This window comes from Helicoverpa armigera, chromosome 12 (genome assembly GCF_030705265.1).
Source record: "Helicoverpa armigera isolate CAAS_96S chromosome 12, ASM3070526v1, whole genome shotgun sequence".
NCBI classification, from domain to species: domain Eukaryota; kingdom Metazoa; phylum Arthropoda; class Insecta; order Lepidoptera; family Noctuidae; genus Helicoverpa; species Helicoverpa armigera.
In genome coordinates this window covers 2,664,475-2,683,115 of record NC_087131.1, presented here as the reverse complement: position 1 = coordinate 2,683,115, position 18,641 = coordinate 2,664,475, and the positions used below count along the sequence as shown (strand labels likewise).

The following is an 18,641-nucleotide window of genomic DNA, read 5'->3' as shown; positions in this document are numbered from 1 at the left end:
AGTAATAAGTAACTTTTAACTGTCGAATAATCACTGCACCACAATATTCCGTGCTTGTTGCGCTTAACAAAATTACCGAACATTTTTGATTCGTCGATTCTTTTGACAGTTCAGTTGCTAATGTTTTAGGTAAAATAATTTTGATAACTACTACAAAAAGATTAAAATTACTAACGTAACAGACAGGAATAACCGAAATGAAGTGAAATCAAGACATGCTTTAATTAATTATTCCTGAATTCTGCGTGCTATATTTTTTGATAATTTTAGCAAATTCCTTCAGGTTCCACAATGCTCTGCTAAGAAATAAATTATTTGTCAGTTAAAATACTAATATTGAATAATAAAATGTTTTTTAAATGTCGCGCCAAGAATGTGGACACGCATTGCTTATATGAAAACAAATGTTCTACGTTGTAGTTTTCTTTTAAAATTAATCATTCATTGAGGATTATGGAGCGTTCTTTTTGTTTTTCATAATGCTGAAATAAATGTTTATTCTGTTTTTAAGAGTAATTAGCCAGTAGCTATTTTTAAAAAAAGAATAAATCTGTTGGACGTTTTAATATACAATTTTTTTGAATATGACCCTTTTACATTTGAAATAGGAGAAAATTCTTTGTCTCTATAAAGTTTACCGCTTGCAAAATCCCCTAAAAACTAACACATACCTAGCTGACAGTGGTCAACATTATAACAAAAAAAAAAAAACTGTGCTGTTAGAGTGGTACCTTGTCTATTCGTCAACTGCTTTTAAATTTCAGAATAAAAGACAAAGCATTTACCTAAAATCATTTATTCAGATAATTAACAAACATCTCTCTTGCTCTTATTAATCTTCCTTTTGATCCTCTCAGTGTATGCCGCCACTATATTGGACAGCAGTGGCAGGGCTGAGGACTTCTCATCATCTTTAACTCCCACTTCAGCACATAGGTCTGCCCTGTTAATGAAGATCAGTTTTAATTTTGTTGAACTGATAGGACAATCGTTATCTGACTTTTTATCTTCCTACTGTTGGGCACAGGCTACTTCTCACACAGAGAAAAATTTAGATAATCACTACGATTATCAATTCATTAATATCGATTGCTCAATTGATAGGATATTAAAAAGTAACAACGATAACCCATTGATCGTTTCACATGAAATAAAAGTCCCTTTTCATACTAACAAGATATACCTACTATTTATTTAAATTTTTTCTGGATATAGAAGCTAGAAAGCCTGCATGGTTCGAATCGAAACCGTGAGTAGAGTGAAGAGAGAAAAACTTAGGTGAGAAAAACTAAGCAAATTGATGACGATCAGAGCTAACAAACATGCAAGATTATAACTCATTCAGAAACATACCTGGTTCTCTTCGTCTTCGGCATAGCAGCTTCGGACATCATCACAGATGTAGTATACAGATATCCGTTCCACTCCAGGTATTCCCTGACCAGCTCATTGACTAGCAGTACTTCGTCTGTAGGGGCGGGTGGTGTGTTCGTAGTTCCTGACGCCTGACGGTCTTGGAGAAGTTCCGTCACTTGGGCTCGGACCTGGAACGTAACATTTTATTACACAAACGTTCGTTAAGTCGAGAATTGGAATTTATAATGGGCCCTGACGTAGAAAAGTTTGGTTTATATAGAGGTGTGACATTTTACATACAAATAAGGTTAGATATTCAGGCAGTAAATTCTATAATCTGTATTTATTGAGGCTTCAGAAAATAAAAGCAAATAAATACTCTTTTCTTAATTATTTGATTGCCAAGATATATAGAAAGTTTGGTTTGTTAGAAGGGTCGGTTAAAATTGCAACGAAGCACGAATCTCTAGCACACTAGCTACCCACGACCACCAGCCCAACGCAAGCCAAAACACTCCAAAAGATAATCCCATAAAACGGGCCAAACACACGTAATGCGTTTCAGATCAGCGCACAAATTAAATAAAAATGATCACAGTTAAACATTTATTTATTTAACATTGGGTTTTAATTCAGCTGAGCACTTTAATGGCGCGTAATATTATGCAAACCGCATTATATAGCGACCACGGCCATCGGATACAAATAGTTCAGCCATTTCGAAAAAGGAAACAAAACATTTTGTTGTAATGGAATTTTTCACAATGTTGGTGAAAAAAATGTTAAAAGTTTTTGACGTAAAATGGATATCGCTTTGGTTTTTAACGTTCTTTTGAGTGTTTTTTAATAAATAAAATTGTATTCAATCACAGAATTGGTTCGCTTCGTGAGCAAAAGTAAGTAGGACCTAGTAAAGGCAATAAATACATTATCAAAACAATAACGCACTGTCTTCTTGATTACTTAAAGGAAAACATATTTAAAGAACTTCTCAAATTAATTAAAAATATACAAGGCTGATTATTACCAAACCAGTAGGTACCTAATTAAAGGCGATAATCAATACTCGTGCCTTCGGTAAAAAGGATTTTATATTAAGGAACTCATTTCCGTGAGAAGCCTCAAAGCGAAACGAAGGTTTCGAAATAATCTACGCAACGTTATAACCGGGTATGCAGATTTTGGTGTAAAAGCAACATGATTTAATAAAACCATTTAGTTATACCTATAATTTTAAAGTTTTAACATATATTTTTTTAAAGCGTTTGCTGATCCATTGCTGTGTAGGTTATCATGATATTGTATTATACACTAGCTTCCGCCCGCGGCTTTACCCGCGTAGAGTTCGATTATATCGAGTTTCCAATAGAATTCTTCAAAAGTCCGGGTTAAAAACTATCCTATGTTCTTTCTCAAGGTCAACTCTATCTCTGTACCAAATGTCATTAAAATCAGCTCAGTGGTTTAGACGTGGAAGCGTAACAGACAGACAGTCAGAGTTACTTTCGCATTTATAATATTAGTAGGGATGAAGAGAAATTACAAAAAAGAAAGCTATGCCTAATCTATGTATATGCTGTGTACATTCAAGTGTACCTATTTCATACATATTATAAGACGTACCTCTGCATTAATTTTGCTTAAATAACCATTCTTCTTCAGAAGATCCTTTATTGCTACTAATAACTCTTTCTCTGTTATCGCTTTGTCGTTCATTTTTGTAGAAAATTATATTCCGATAATATTTTTACAAATACCTCATCGATGACGTGACGTAAGTGACAGTGCTCGTGTCAGATAATTTTTTACGCATATTTTGTGTCTTGCCATTTATGCCTTTTGATCGAGTTTTTACTTCATATCCTACTAATATTATAAACGCGAAAGTTTGTATGTATGGATGTATGGAATGTTTGTTACTCTTTCACGCAAAAACTACTGAATGGATTTCAATGAAACTTTACAATAATATAGCTTATACATCAGAATAACACATAGGCTACAATTTGTAAACATATTGTTCGAAATACTAAACCTGCGCAGACGAAGTCGCGGGCACCAGCTAGTTATGCATAAAACCTTTATTTTATAGATTCACAAAAGGAGATCAGAAATTCTTGTGGTTTCATTTCTGGGAAAAAATCTTTCTATGGAGTTGATTGCTTTTTTGACAAGAGTACATAAATATATACATTTTTTTTATTTTTACGTTTTAACGCCTACAACCACAATGCCACAGGATGCCTAATATTTCACATACAGGCAAATACGCATCTCAACACCATATCACTCACAGCTCAAATCAAACCCATTCTTACTCTAAATGAAAGCAATCTCAAGATGACGAAAAAAAAATCCTTCGAAAATTAAACTTTCCTTTACAAAGGAGATTGGGCAAGAATGTATGAAGTTTGGTCCAAATGTCCACCACGAACGAGACCTATATAATTAAATAGTCCACTTAATTTAGAGTAACTTTTATTAAGAAAGTAAAAAAAAAACAATGGCAAAAAAAAGTTATAGCCAAAAATGTATTCTTAATTTTCGGTAGTTTTTGTATGTTATCATTATTATTTTTTATTTTATTCCACTTCAATTTCCGCACTTTATCTAAAACTAAGATGAGTAAGACACATTTGCATATAAACAGCCCATATTTTTTTGCCCGATGGATGAAGAATCACTAACCAATTGAGGCGCCAGAAGTGCTTGAATATACTCAGCGGTGCCGTTGCCTGGATCTACGAAAGTTCTATGTAACTGGCGGTGTCTTCTCTCTAATAATGAACAATTCTATTTTGTCAGAAAGTACGAAAATCGAACATCACGAAAAGTAATTGAAAAAATGAAATTGATAAAATCTATGCAATGAGTTTTTTGATTTTGCTATAAATTTTTTCTGGCATTATATTTTTTTTTACTTTCATAACAAAAAATGTTCTATATTTAACGGGCTATCTAGCCATATAGGTCTCGTTCGTGGTGGACATTTGGACCGGAATCGCCCATTGTCCTTTAGGTAACCTTGGTATAAAATTCAAATAAGCGAGCTCCGGAGAGGCTTTAAGTGATTCAATTCAAGTAATAGGAGGTAACTTGAGACACAGTTTCGGATCTGCGACTTAAGGAACGCGTATGAGAAAATGACGTAACAGACTATATTTCAAAATTGTTTTTGGAATTGAATCTTGGGAAAAAGCAATGTTATTTGGTTGTAGATTTAGTTGTGTTTGTAAGGGTGCGTCCACATCTGGCGAATGCGCAGCACGCGAGCCGATCGCGAGCTGTCCGCCAGCTGCGCGCGTGCAGTCACTGCAATAGTTCGGTGCGCCTCTTTAGCGCAACTCACGCAAGGCTCGTATAGAGCGCGCGAGCGGCGCGCGATCTGCGCGCAATCAGTTCTCGCCCTTACAGTTCCGTATATTGGCTCAGTACTATCGAAGATGGCAGACGTCGCGCGCCGCCTGCGCGCCGCTCGCGTGCGGCGCTTAGGTCGCGCGCGATCGGCTCGCGTGCTGCGCATTCGCGGCGCATTCGCTAGATGTGGACGCACCCTAAGAGCTGTGTAGGAGTAAAGGTTACATTTTCTTTTTGGTTTGGATTGTCATCAAATTACACATTGAAATTGAGTTTTACACCGCAATCTGAAACAAGATAATAATGTTATATTCGTAACATTACTACAGCAATTATCTTATGCAGGATGCATAATATAATTTCTGATAATAATTTTATGCTATAAAATAATTGGTTTCCATTCAATGCAAGCTCATAAACATCCTTAGTGATATAAAAACATCATTAAAGTGATTCACTTGAACACCGCGCTTGAAAATGGGCGAAATATCGCATTACTCAACATGTACTGTAGGCAAAACTAGTTACATTGTAATTATGGAAAAAAAAAATACTAACTCCCTTCTATTTTGCTGTGCCCATCAGGGTTCATAATTGTGACTGTCATTTGATATTCTCCACCTAATGTACATTATGGAATGCAATAAAAGATATGATATGATAACTCCATACACTGTATGACTTTGGTCTTATATAGCGATAAGAAATCATCATAATGATATTTTCACTCTCCTCAAATTGAGATATGAATAAAAATGTAGACATTTTTACATGATTGTCATTTGCATTCCAGGCTCACGAACGAATGAAAGTTTATGCTTAGGTACATATAGATTATGAAAATATTTTTTGTGCTTTATATTACTTTACAGTCTTTCGTAAGGGTATTGGGTGACCCGGGTAACTTAGTTGAGGAGATACACAAAGTATATTTTATGTTATATAGTTTTGCTTAATCTTTGTTTAATTTATTGTTATTTCTTTTAAATTATGTATTATTGTTGTGCACTTCTAACTTACTCTTCCCTATCGCATTTCTTTATCGCTCTAAGGTTTGCTGTTAGAGAACCCAACTTTGTGTTAAGCTCGCCTTTGTACATAACTTAGCTGTATTGTATTTGTATTTAAATATTTTTGTTTATTTATTAATACGAAAATAATACTTAAATCTAATATCGACTTCTTTGTTTAAGTCCATCTTGTATCAACCAACCTATTTTACCGTCACTACCCAACAATAGCACCCGTATTTTTACCCAGACCGACTTTGACGTATAGTATAACGAGCTGCGGCCAACTGCAAGTGCATTCTTCGTGCAGTCGGTAGCCGTGGCCTTAACTAATGTTTGGAGCATTAACTTGGAACTGTTTCGTTGGAACGTCGGTGGATAAATAACTGTTTGCGGACAGAACTTATATCTCATGCTGTGTAGCTTATGGAAGAGGGGTTTGACTTGAGAGTCGTTTTGATGACTGCTTTGGTAACCACCAAACTGGTTAATTGGTGGATACGCCAGTATGTGATTTCAGTGTAGCGATAAATGACCGATACCGAAGTTGTACTGAATTATAATAAATAATGTATGAAAATAAATAATTAAACCTGAAAACATATATAAGGAATGCTCAGAAATCGTTCTATATCTGTGACACTTACCTACCTACGCAAGTAGGAAAGCTCTTGCGAAAGCTGTAAGTTAAGTAACGTTTGAGTATTTCGAGGAAGATTCACTTAAGATTATGTTTCAACATCAAATGTAAAGGTGATTAGTAGTTTTCATTAGCGTCCAGGAATAAAGTACCTTATCATGAAAACAAAACGCCGAAATGGCTAAAAAAGGTATTGAAGGCTTAAAAAGGAAGTTTTTTTCCCTTGTTTTTCGAGTTGTGATCCAAAATCCATACCCAGTACACAGTTAGCATTTCCACACTACAAGAGCACTACACGCGGCTTTATTCTCCATGTCAGTCACTCAGTCAGTCAGTCAGTCAGTAAGCGGCTTACAAGTGACCACCAGTCATCTCTTGACAGTGATGGCTGTGATCGCGGTACAAGTAGACAGTGCACAATCCGATGATAGATAATGTTTCTGTGCTATTGTCGTTAAAAAAATACCTTGAAAAAATAAGCTACTGTTTAATTCTCTAATATTTAAACGGTTTTATTTAGCTCACCCCGTTTGTTTTATTTTAAGCTGTGTTTTACTGGGTCCATATTGTGTCCACCTTATTAAATACCTTTTTTATGACATATGGCATGCTAAAATATAATTGACTGTTCAGTAAATGAGATGAACTGGATGATTGTCATTGTCAAATAAATAAGTAACATGTTCAATGAAATAGAAGATTAACGGTTCGAAAACTGACTTTATTTAACTTGTTTAGAGCGGTTTTCAGCGATATGTATTTCATTCATATTTGATGTTAGCTAAATACCTTGATAATTATTAATAATTTATTAAAAACGATGCTTCAAAAGATGTTTTGCATGCAATTTTAGAAAAATATATTATGGTCGATTGATCTGTTTAATATCGTACAAATCTAACCCGTATAATGTAATCCTTAGTATAACATGATTTGCAACGATAATATTATTATGTCTTCTGCCTGATGGATACCTAATTAATTGGCGTGAGGATATTGACCCTAATTACCTCTTGTGGTTTTGAGGTTGATGGTTTAATTATAGCGGAACATGATACGATAAAAACGACCTTTTAGGTACTAGGTATAAAAGTTATAGGTATTATGTCTTTTTAGAAAATGGAGGTAATAAAGCTATTTCTTACAGGTTTGGGAGCAGCTTTCTACCAATATAGATATAAGTACCTATGAATCCAAAACATTTACTTCAAAATAATACGCTTTGCCTTTCGCTTTAGGGTTCATAACATCAAAAAAAGGATACACAAGAAAGTATTTTTCGTGGCCTTTAAGTACCAGAAACATACAAACAAGAACTTTATAACAATACTCCAAAATTCGACCATTCGACCCGACACTCATGGCTAAATAATAATCATTTATATCTCAATAACAGACTGTAACAGCATCCTATACCAATAAGACAAGAATTATCAAAAGAATTTCAAAAATAAAACTGACACAAAAAAACGCCCAAAACGCGGGTATTTAACACTTGGCACAAAAATGGCTACCGAGCTTGGAAACTCGGATGCGGGAACAAAAAATTCTAAAGGACTGTCTTTTCCATGGAAAGCATCATTCACCTGAACCTTTGATCGTACTCAGTCGAACAAGAAAAAATGAAATCTGTAGAACGTTACATTTATCAAAAACTAGCTTTTGTTCTGTGACTCCGTCCGTTAGATTAAATGAGTAGTCTGGATGTTTCTGTTTTTGAGTGATTTGATATATGTAGCTTTGTTTCTGATTTCCTTCTGGTATTTTTTCCAATTTTTTACCTGCCTTATAAGTTTGTTGTGAAAATAAAACGGTATTTCTTTTTAATATTAATGGTAAAGAAAATCCCAAAAATTATGAGAATTCCTTATAAAAGTATGTTCCAAGAATAATATAAAATACAATAGGCTAGTTTCCTAAAAAATAATAATTAGTCCGTCTTGTAGATTGTCCAAAATTAAGCGATACGTATTTTTTCTTTTTTAAATTGGATCAGAACTTGTTAAGATATAGCGTGTTAAAGTTGAGTGTGACGTCACAAGTTGCTACAATTTTCAGGACACTGTGACGTAAAAGGCCCCCACTCCTAATTTTTGAAGTGTATTATCTTTGTCATTTTATGTTTAATTAAAAAAAAAAAAAATACGTATCCAATATTGTTTGATTATCTAAAAAGCGGACTAAATATTATTTCATTATTTCGACCCTGGACACTACCCTATTGATAATGGAAGATGGGAAAACTTTTCAGAATTTTAAATGTTTTATTTAAGAATATTAAAGTAGTACAATATCAAACACTTCAATGTAAATAGGCGATTTGAGTAAACGGTGACGTTAATGACTTCGTTCGTAAGAGGTCCATTTACCTTGTAATTAATTGAATAGACATTATTGAAGACTACTTAATATCCAAACAAAGTTTATATTCAACCACAGCCACACTTAGATTTCACTATCAACAACAGGTACATAACACAAATTTAAAAATCCGCAACACACGACGTAAAACATTTTCGCAATAAATCTCCCGAAAAGTTCCAGGAACACACGTTTTATGATATTGAGGTGATCCGTCCCTTGCATAACTCTAGTGCATAGATAACAAATACCCGAAGCTGGTAGAGAAAATACTGAATAATCATGTTGCACCCGAGCGCTGCCGAAGTTACCCGAACAGCGGTTTTCAAACTTGGAATGCGAAACGAAGTGAGAGCGCAGTTTGCCACCGACTGTCGTGGCGTGCGGACGTCGTGTCGGCTGAGTAAAGATACGCTTGTCGGTCGTACGTTTGTGTAGTGGTGTTCGTGTTCGTGTTTTGTGATTGACTATGAGGACATAAATGGTGTTTGGTTCGGAAGATTTTAGGACGTAATTAGGTGAGGGTTTTTTTATTTTGTTTTTGGGTGTATAATTGTTTTTTTTTTTTAATTTCTTTTGTTTAATGGGGAGTTTGAAGTATGTACTTACAATTTTGCTGTTGATAATAAATTGTATGTTATATAATTCACGTAATAAAATTACACAAATATTTAAAAGGTATCAGCGTGAAAAATTACGAAAGACTTGCAAAGCTTCAAAATGAGAACATTCACATACGTAACACTCGTTTAAAACACCTCACAGGTGAGAAATCCCATACATAAATGTTAATTCTAAAATAATATCCACGAAATTCATTCCGCAAAATTAAATTAAGTCCACCGTATCCGCAAACGTGAATGTTATATTTGAAGAATCTCGTAGCGTTTTGCTACGCGGTGCTACGCTGCTACGGCGCTACGTCGCTACGAGTTAATTGTAGTTTAATTTTATTTTCTACGGGGAATTGAGAGTCCGGGGAGCAAGTTAGAATTAAGATTTAGTTAAGATGAGCTAGTACTTATATTGGACTAAATTTATTCGTGGATTTAGTTAAGTTTAAACTGGTTTCTTATACGGTAGCGATTGGATAACGGATTCGAGTTTTATTAAAATGTCCTTGGATATTATGTAGTTTTGTAGTACATTATTTAAGAATGTTACTTGTGAGATGACGGCACATAGAAGAATACGGATGGAGAAACATGCTGCCCTGACTTCAAATAAAATCTCTGAATCGATTCTTGCTGAATGATCATGATTACTCTATCGATAAGAAATAACTTCTTTGAGTTGACTTTTAACAGTACCTCCTATAACAATTCTGGCTTCTCATGATTGTACAGGTCTGCTGATATTTTCTGCAGACAGTACAGACAGTATGACAGTTTAGTAGTCATAAGGGCTATTGTTGGGTTAAGGAGGACAGATAAGCAGCCGCTTCATGTAAAACGCTAGTACTTAGCTGCATCTGTTTAGACTATATGCCGATCTCAACCTAGATTGGGAAAATACTAGGCAGATTACTATACTATAAATATAGGGCTTTATTGAAATTGAGAACCAGTATATTAGAACACACAAGGCTAAGAGAAATTGGGCGATTATGTTAGTCGATTGTATCAGAACCCTTAGTTTAGAGTTATCTCGGTATATTAAGATTTATTACCTCTTAGAGTGGATAAAGGCAAGTACCGATTATTGGAATTTACTGAGAATGGGTAACAAAATACGGGTTACTGTTTTAAGCGTATTTGATACTAGCTGTTCCCCGCCGTTCCACAAAATACTGTAAAGTGTAAACCATCCAGCCTTGGATATTTTGAGGTCTTTAGTTTTTTGACCGAAGATTTGAAGAAGGATAGGCAATATAATACCAGGAACTACTGAACTGCTTGGAAAAAAATGGTTTCTAATGTTATATAGCAAATCTATCGAGTAACTTTTTATCCTAATATGTACTTGCAGTAGTTTCTGCCGGCTACAGTCGCTGTAAATTATAAACATGAGTTATAAATAATGACAGTCATGTTTATGTGACAAACACATACATTAGAGCAGTCGTTTTTTGAAAACAATGTATAATAAATACCTCAAGTTTTTTACTCTTCATACAAAAACTGACTAGATATTCATAAAAAGCGACAGAATGAATCACAACTGCATTCCTGGCGCATAACAAAACACTCATGTGAACTATGTTCTGCACATGTTTGATAATACACTCGACACCAAAATATTTGGGCCACTTCGTAATATTGTTAAGATATTTTACGATGTATGGATGTTGGGTTAATGAAGTTAATTGTTGGGTGAAGTATAAGCATATTTTGGTGAATAGCCGCTGAAGTTTTATGTTATGTTTCCCATAATGATTTTGTTTATTGATTTTATAAATATCTTCTCACATAGAGACGAAACTAACACTGATGGTCGCACATCCTAAAGCAATCTTTATAATCTTTAACTGATACTGAGGATCTAAAGATTTAATAAAAGTTTCATAGATATTATATTGCTATATATTATAATATCCATTTGATCATGTTTTGAGCATTAAATAGTTATCACAATTTATTTCAAGGTCCTTATCAAAAATAGTTCTGTGTGTGACCCAAATTATTTGCCACGTAGTGTACGAACAAAAGGGAATGTCCTCGACTGAAATTTAAAGTTGTTACGCGAAACAAGCATAGTTGTTCTGACAGAGATACAGAAGTTAGACAAACAGTTCTGAAATTTCTACTGTTTAGTTAATAATTACAATGGAGTGTATGCTACTATTGGAAAATAAAACTGAAAGGAAGAATAAGATTATAAAATCTTAATTCTATAAGGTTGTAGTAAAAAAATGTAAATGCAGTTTAATTACTGGCACGTCATATCAAAATTATACTTATATTATAAACGTCAAAGAAAGGAGGACATTCTACTGAATAAACAAAAACTGATAATTATAATTTTAAATTCTAAAGTCACACTTTCTTAACAATCTACAAAACTTTTGTTCAATTTTTTATGTCAATATAACAAAATTCGTTTTAGTACGGTTATTTTACGAATACTTTTCTAAAAGTGTTTCGCACTAAGCCCGGCCATTCACACACATCCAAACAATAAAAAATAAAGGTTATTCAGCTCACATTTTCCGAATTTATTTCTCGGAACACAGCCGTCAACTATAAATAACAGACGAAATAACATTAACGTTAGGCACAATAAAATAGATTTCCATGTCAAATACGAAAGTAAAGAGCAATGAAAAAAACGGTATTCAGACTTCTTGACAAAGGACTTCTTTTATCATATCGAACATTTCGAGTTTCGAGAGACTGGAAACTTTTAGTCGGCCGACTGTTTGTTCGGGCTCATAAATTAGTATGGAAATGAATGAATCATCATCACTAGATGATGTCCTCGTAGCCGGTAATGAGCCATGGCGGCTGTTCTCGTGTAAGGAGATCAGCCAACTGCGCAGCACATTTTATAGTGCATAAGCATTTGTGCAGACACAGGTGCACTCTCTATTCCTTGACTCTCATAGCCCGATGGGACGGCAATTCGACACGATTGGAGATAGATAATGTTAGTACGCACATAACAACGACCAGGTATGTTGGCCGGTATCAGATCCGTTAAAAATATGTTGTTCCAACCATCACATTTTGTTGTCAACTGTCGGCCGACTGTTTAGTCTGCCGTATGCAGGTACTTTTCATATCATTTTATTTGGAACCGTTTCGCTTTTTTGTCGAACAAACTTTTATTTTATAAGTAAGAAATGGCGATACAATTTTAGCTTCTCTTTTTTGACACATAAACTGTTTCGGCTAAAGTGTTGTGAACTTGTTCAAGTTGGAGACTTGTCTGAAGTTAGACTTTTGAGTTGTTAAGCGACATAATATTTGAATTGGTGTGATTTTTTGTGTGGGTTTATGAATCTTATTTTTAGATTATCATTGTTGTTCATTGCTTGTAGTTTATTGAGTCAGCAATAGTTTTTCTTCTCATTTACTTATTGAAAAACTATAGGTTATAAATATTTTTTGATAGTGAATGCTTTGACTAAAAACCTAAGATATATACCTTTGCTTAAGTGTAGCTTTGCTAAATAGTCCTCATAGCAAAATCAAGGTTGCCAAACGATTTAGCGACTGAAATAAAAATTTTGAACGTACACAAAAGGCTAATTCCCTAACAACGCCTATCAACTGCCTGCAAAGCGTTCCCCACATCAAACCATAATCATAGTAATTATGCCGAAAAGTTAATTAGCAGCATGAAACAAACATCCTGACACCCTCGAGGAAAAACTTCAGCGAACAAACAAACAAAATAATCAAAACTTACTTAGCGAACATTTTCGTCTAACAATTTGGCGCCAATTATCTTAAATTGCAACTCGTTATAAATAGCTAGCTTTTGTTGGCGACTTGATTCGTGAAAAATAGTTAATTTGTTCTGTATAAAGTTTACTTTTATTCTGAACTATCAATTTCTTGCAGTTATGTCCACTTCCGAAAGAACTATTTAATATACTTGGAGAAAACGTAGCTTTCTTCGAAAAAGAAACAAATCGGACCATACATCGTTCAAAAAATAAACCATTTTGCATTTTACATCCTGCGTTCCTCGATTCAAGCTGCGATCTGATGGAATAACTTCGAACACTGTATAATAAAACCTATAAAGTCTTCAAGGTATTTTTAGGTCTACCAAACATTGGATTAAACCTATTTAATATGAAAGCGAGACGACAAATACACTTTCCTATTCACAAAATTACTCATGATAAAGAACAAGAAAAGTGCCTATATTTCATCAGACACGAAAATAACTATCAATTAACAAGTTTTGTCGTTAACAAACTTGGAACAATTACTCTTCAATATATGGTGATTATATTTAATGGTATGGAAATGTTTTTAGTAAGGGAAGACGTCTTGGCGTGACGGCAAAGGGGTACGAAACTAGGCCAATTTCATTTGTAAGTTTGAAACCCACTTCTGCTGTCGAAATCGTCTTTATTTTGGAACAATGTTAAATAAACGGAGATTTAGTTAAGTAAGATTTTTGGAAGCAACTCAAATCCCAAGCTTTATACTTTTAAAGTACGTAGTATATGACGTGTAATTTTAAGAACTACATAAAAGAACAGTACAAGACTGTAAATGTAGAAATTTAGTAAACAAGCCTTGAAATGAGTGGATGTGATTCATAAATTTATATGTAAGTACTAGTATTAATGACCCTTCGACGTAGAGCAAACACAATGAAGGCTAATAATGATGAACTGACAGATACCTGCATAGCTTTTCTTCTGAGTTAGACTTATTTCAAAAAAAAATCAGAAGTTTCAATGCTCTTAAAAAAATAAGGTCAACGATCAATTTATTTTACTATCCTTTTAAAAATAAAAACGACCCCTATTCACACATAATAACTTTTACTAACAAGCTACTATTTCCATCGATATTATTTGAAATTCTATCGAAGTTTCGAACAAAGGGATATTGCTAACTGCCTACTAAGTAATGTTAGTACAAATAACTACGAGTATAACAAGTTCTTGTTAATGACTCAAGTTATAAGTGATAGTTATTTTTGTATGGAATAGGAAATGGTTTTTTGTTTTTCTTTTGGGTGCTACTAATATTGAAGTTTGTTACACTTTTATAGTTAAGTAGCTGCAGTGTGATTCTATAAGCTTCACTCTAAACTTCACATCTGAATCCGCCGTGAGTTACTACACTAGCGCTACTCTTTCGAGTGTGTTTGCGAGTTGAACTAAATTAAACTCGAGATTTTGACAGATAAAGTATGAGATGACATTTAGAACGTTTTGAACCGAATGTCAAGTGAGAGTGAATAGCGAAGTGAAAAGTGAAGTGAGATGCGAGTTGTTGTTCGAATTTTATAGAATCGACGTACTGAACTCGTTTAATTTGTATACCTCCGCTTTTTAGTTTTAAGTTTTTAATAAGAGAGTTTTAGTTTTGGTTGTAAATTTTTGTGGATCTGTAAATAACTATTATATCCCAATGGTTATATTAAGTTGGAGAAAGTTAACAATGTCTAAATGTATGTAAGAGTTTTATCGAGCTGCAAGATAAATACAAATAAAAATATTTCAATCTGCTCTTTTTCTGAAAATTAACTTTTACAATAGCTAATCGAATCATCAATTAGAAGGTAACAGATTACCTGCAATCTTTGAAAGATAAAGTATATAAATCTTAAGACCAGAGTTTTCCTTGAAAAATAAGATTTTTCCCTATATCACCGTTTTTGTGTTAGTAACAGTTTTCTTTTGAAAGTTTTTCTTCGGTACATAAATTACAATGAAATAGCGAATACTGGAAGGGTAAATGCGTTGTTGAAAATGGAAAAAGCTTTATAATTAATGTTATATTTTTTTCGTGTTCTTTTTTAGTGGTAGGTGTTAAATATAATGGAGCTGGGTTGAGTGTGAGAGCAGATTTTTTGAGATGCATACATCGATTAAGTTCTATTCTCTTCTTATCATATTTTAGATAAGTGATAGAATGAATGATAGGGTAACGTACATTTAAGCTATTACAATTTCTATAACATGATATATGATCAGCTTCTGTAGTTGTAATAATGGACTTAATGATAGTGATGTATGTAAGTACAGATGATTCAAATGCTATTTTTTCTAATCATATCAACCATATCATGCCAATATTTATTGATATTCCATATACTGGACATATATTAATAGAACTAGAACTTGAATTATCAACCATTATGTAACTGCTAAAGGCTTACTTAGGTACTCTTCAGACTAACCCCAATACAATTCCAAGAGATGAGACTTAAAAACACAAATGTTGGCCACCCAACATTTTATTCAACAATATTTGGCTATTATTTTAACTTTGCTGACCATTTCGAAACTTGATAGTTGTAAGCTTATGCTCGAAAGTACCGCTTTGGCATGAATGCTGTGGGTTAAAATTTTATAAAATCCCGCCAGTGTGGCACGGTGCCAGCTGACGGCCTATCTTCTTATACAACTGTGTCACTCGCCCCTTCATAATGTTACAAGTTTTGTATGGTACTCAAATGTATTAGGTAATGCTTAAATAAATAAATGCGAGGTAGTTAAAGATTACTTAATCGCTGAATAAATTAATCGCTTAAGGGCATAATTTTCAATCTCCAGAATATTTTATACCTGACACAGATGATGAGAATATGTTTGACGTTTTGACATGTATGTCAAACCGCAACATTCATCCCTCAAATCAAAGCTAACTAATGACTATAAAATCGGCCCTAAAACTGTTTGTTTTATTTAATTTTATAATCGACAACCAACTGTTTCTTATAATGCATTATCTACGTATTATCTACCGAACCGCTGAATCAATTAAGATAGCCAAATGTCTGGAGAAAGGTCTAAGTCTTTCTGTATACCTATGCTCACAAATAAATACATTGAATTAAACGGTATAGAAAACTTTTAGTACGCTCGCTTAAAGTATTCTTTCCCAGACCACAAGAAAAACCACGGAAAAAACGCTACTAAGAAAAATATTTCTAAAACAATAGAGGCAAACCCTTCACACCTTCAAGGGCACGCCTCGTTACTCAGTGTCGTTTCAAAAATAATCCCAATGTCACGAGACAATCTATTGATGTTTATTGGAGTTTCCAGGCCTTTTTCATAAATAATAAATATAAAGGCAAGTAGCTAAAGATAAGTAGAAACGGTTATAAAATATTTTTTTGTGTATCGGAGTGGAGTTGTCTTTTTAGGGTTAGAAATTATTGTTTGCAAACCTGGCAATAGCTAAAAGCTATCGAGGAATGTCTCAGTTGGTATGCCGTTTTTCGTTTGATGCTATTGTAATTAGTTATATAATCAATAGAGTTACGTATACCTTTTATATATGTAATACTTTTTAATGTTTTTATTGCCGTTACTTCGAGGGTTGAATTTTTATTCAGTCACAAATAAAGATTTCTGATAATGATTTCTGGGTGACAAATTGAGTAGATTACAGTATCTTCCTCATTTAATTTCCATAAAGACAAAAGGTTGCAACGTTTGTTTATCATACATAACAGTCTTAACAGGATTATCATGTAAGAAACACATCCATAAAAAATCAACAAGATTATTCGAAAAATTCAAACCTTATTTCCCTACATACACACGTAAAAATGAAAATATTCTCGATTTTCGCATACACACACATATTCTCCCCACACACACTTCTCACAAAGTTACACTCATCGTCACTGACAACAATCCACTTTTTGATGGATGTAAACCGATAGAAACTTTTATTATTGAACCGCTTGGGACCTATACAAAGTTCCGCAAAATTCCTTATACTTTTTTCTTTTAAAAACTTTGAAGATCGGAAATGTAGGAGTTAAAGGAAAGACGGAAAGTGGCGTGACAGATCAAATTATGGAATGGTTTTAATGGATCCAAAGTCGTTTTGATTATATGCTTTTAAAGATACCATTTTTTTGCAACTTTTTGACTCGTTTTTATTGATTTTCTATAACAAAGGTTCGTAATAGGGTGCTGTGCTATCAACGGTTTTAATGGTAGCTTATAAATAGAATACTTTTTTGATACAATGTTAGTATAATTATTAAATTATCCGTCAAAAAAAAATATTGTTAGGTATTCAAGCTTCCCATTTTAATTAACGTTTAAACTATTTCAATATTATAAGCCGGCCCAACTATGTTAAACCTACATGGAAATATTTTTAAATACCTAGAAGCCCTCATTTTGTTAGTATTTAAACAATTTCAATTACATAGGAATCTGACCGTAAAGTTTAGATATTTCAATGACTAGACCGTACGAAATACCACGCATTAAACTAGCTTATTTCATGTGTTTACCTACCTGGTAAAAGGTACGTTAGCCAAAACTGTTTCCAGGTAGATTATTTAAGCGAACATTGTTTTTAGGCTTCGGTAAAATTACATCATAAGTGGACTTGTTATTTATGTTATTATGGTAATAATAGTTACACGAAAACGATTTGGTTTAAAATGTAATTTTGATTAGGTAAATGAGTTGAGGATGTCAAATCAAATATTAAATACAGTTACACCCAACTCAGTTGTGTTTGGTTGGACAGGAAGCCGACCCTAACAAAGAAAAAGGCTAGGCAGACGTTGTTTTAGACCGACAAAAAACTATATAAAATGTGGTACTAACTACCACATTTTATATAGTTTTACATATTTGATGCGTCTAGTAATATACATTATATAGGGCAAGGGGTGTTACATTATATAGGTACTATAGCACGGCAAAAAATTCGTCATCAGCTAGATTGCTCACGTCTCGTTCACGCTAAACCAACCTAAGAAAATCCCATCTCTCAAAACCCATTATATATCAAATTACTGCGTTATTTACTCCTATTTTATCGCCCCCATAAAACTTTAATGTACTAATAATGCACACTCATTTATCAGTACGCCACACCATCGCATTATGGTGTACAAAGTTCTATAATGAAATTCGTCGGTTGCCTGAATTTCAATCATGAAGTTTTTGATACATTGTTTCAGCTTATATTAGGTACTAGCGTGTTGTATTACCTCTAGTAGCTTTATGCCGCCCTGGTACTTTTAGCATTGGATTTTATTAAACTGCAGGGAATATATAATAGGAATACTGTTTGGGAAAATTTTGATTGAAACACTCTTCAAATAGTTTTTTTTTTTTTTGAAGCTTCAATATAGTTTAAAAATATATAAAACCTTTTTAAATATATATCTAAACATGACGTTCTGCTCACAAATGGCTAAGCCAAATGCGAGTTGAACCTCTTATACAATCCAATGATGCTTTATTAGATTAACATTAAAAATAATCTACTTCTAACAAATTCTACATTATCCACAGAACA

General features: G+C 33.6%; 2 protein-coding genes across 2 annotated transcripts in view; one reads left to right on the top strand and one right to left on the bottom strand.

Annotated features, from left to right (window-relative positions):
* Positions 1 to 807: 807 nt before the first annotated feature.
* LOC110379187 (centrosomal protein 20) lies at positions 808 to 3,129 on the bottom strand. The gene is made up of 3 exons (XM_064037109.1): positions 2,980 to 3,129; positions 1,354 to 1,544; positions 808 to 943 (listed from the first exon to the last, which is right to left on the bottom strand). Exons 1-3 carry the CDS (start codon positions 3,070 to 3,072, stop codon positions 808 to 810), a joined length of 420 nt encoding a protein of 139 aa, XP_063893179.1. The 5' UTR covers positions 3,073 to 3,129.
* A 5,959-nt stretch (positions 3,130 to 9,088) lies between these two features.
* LOC110379189 (acid sphingomyelinase-like phosphodiesterase 3a) overlaps positions 9,089 to 18,641 on the top strand; it is a 56,129-nt gene continuing 46,576 nt past the window's right edge. The window contains exon 1 of the mRNA XM_064037343.1: positions 9,089 to 9,242. The gene's annotated coding sequence lies outside the window, so the exon portion shown is untranslated. The remainder of the gene's footprint in view (positions 9,243 to 18,641) is intronic.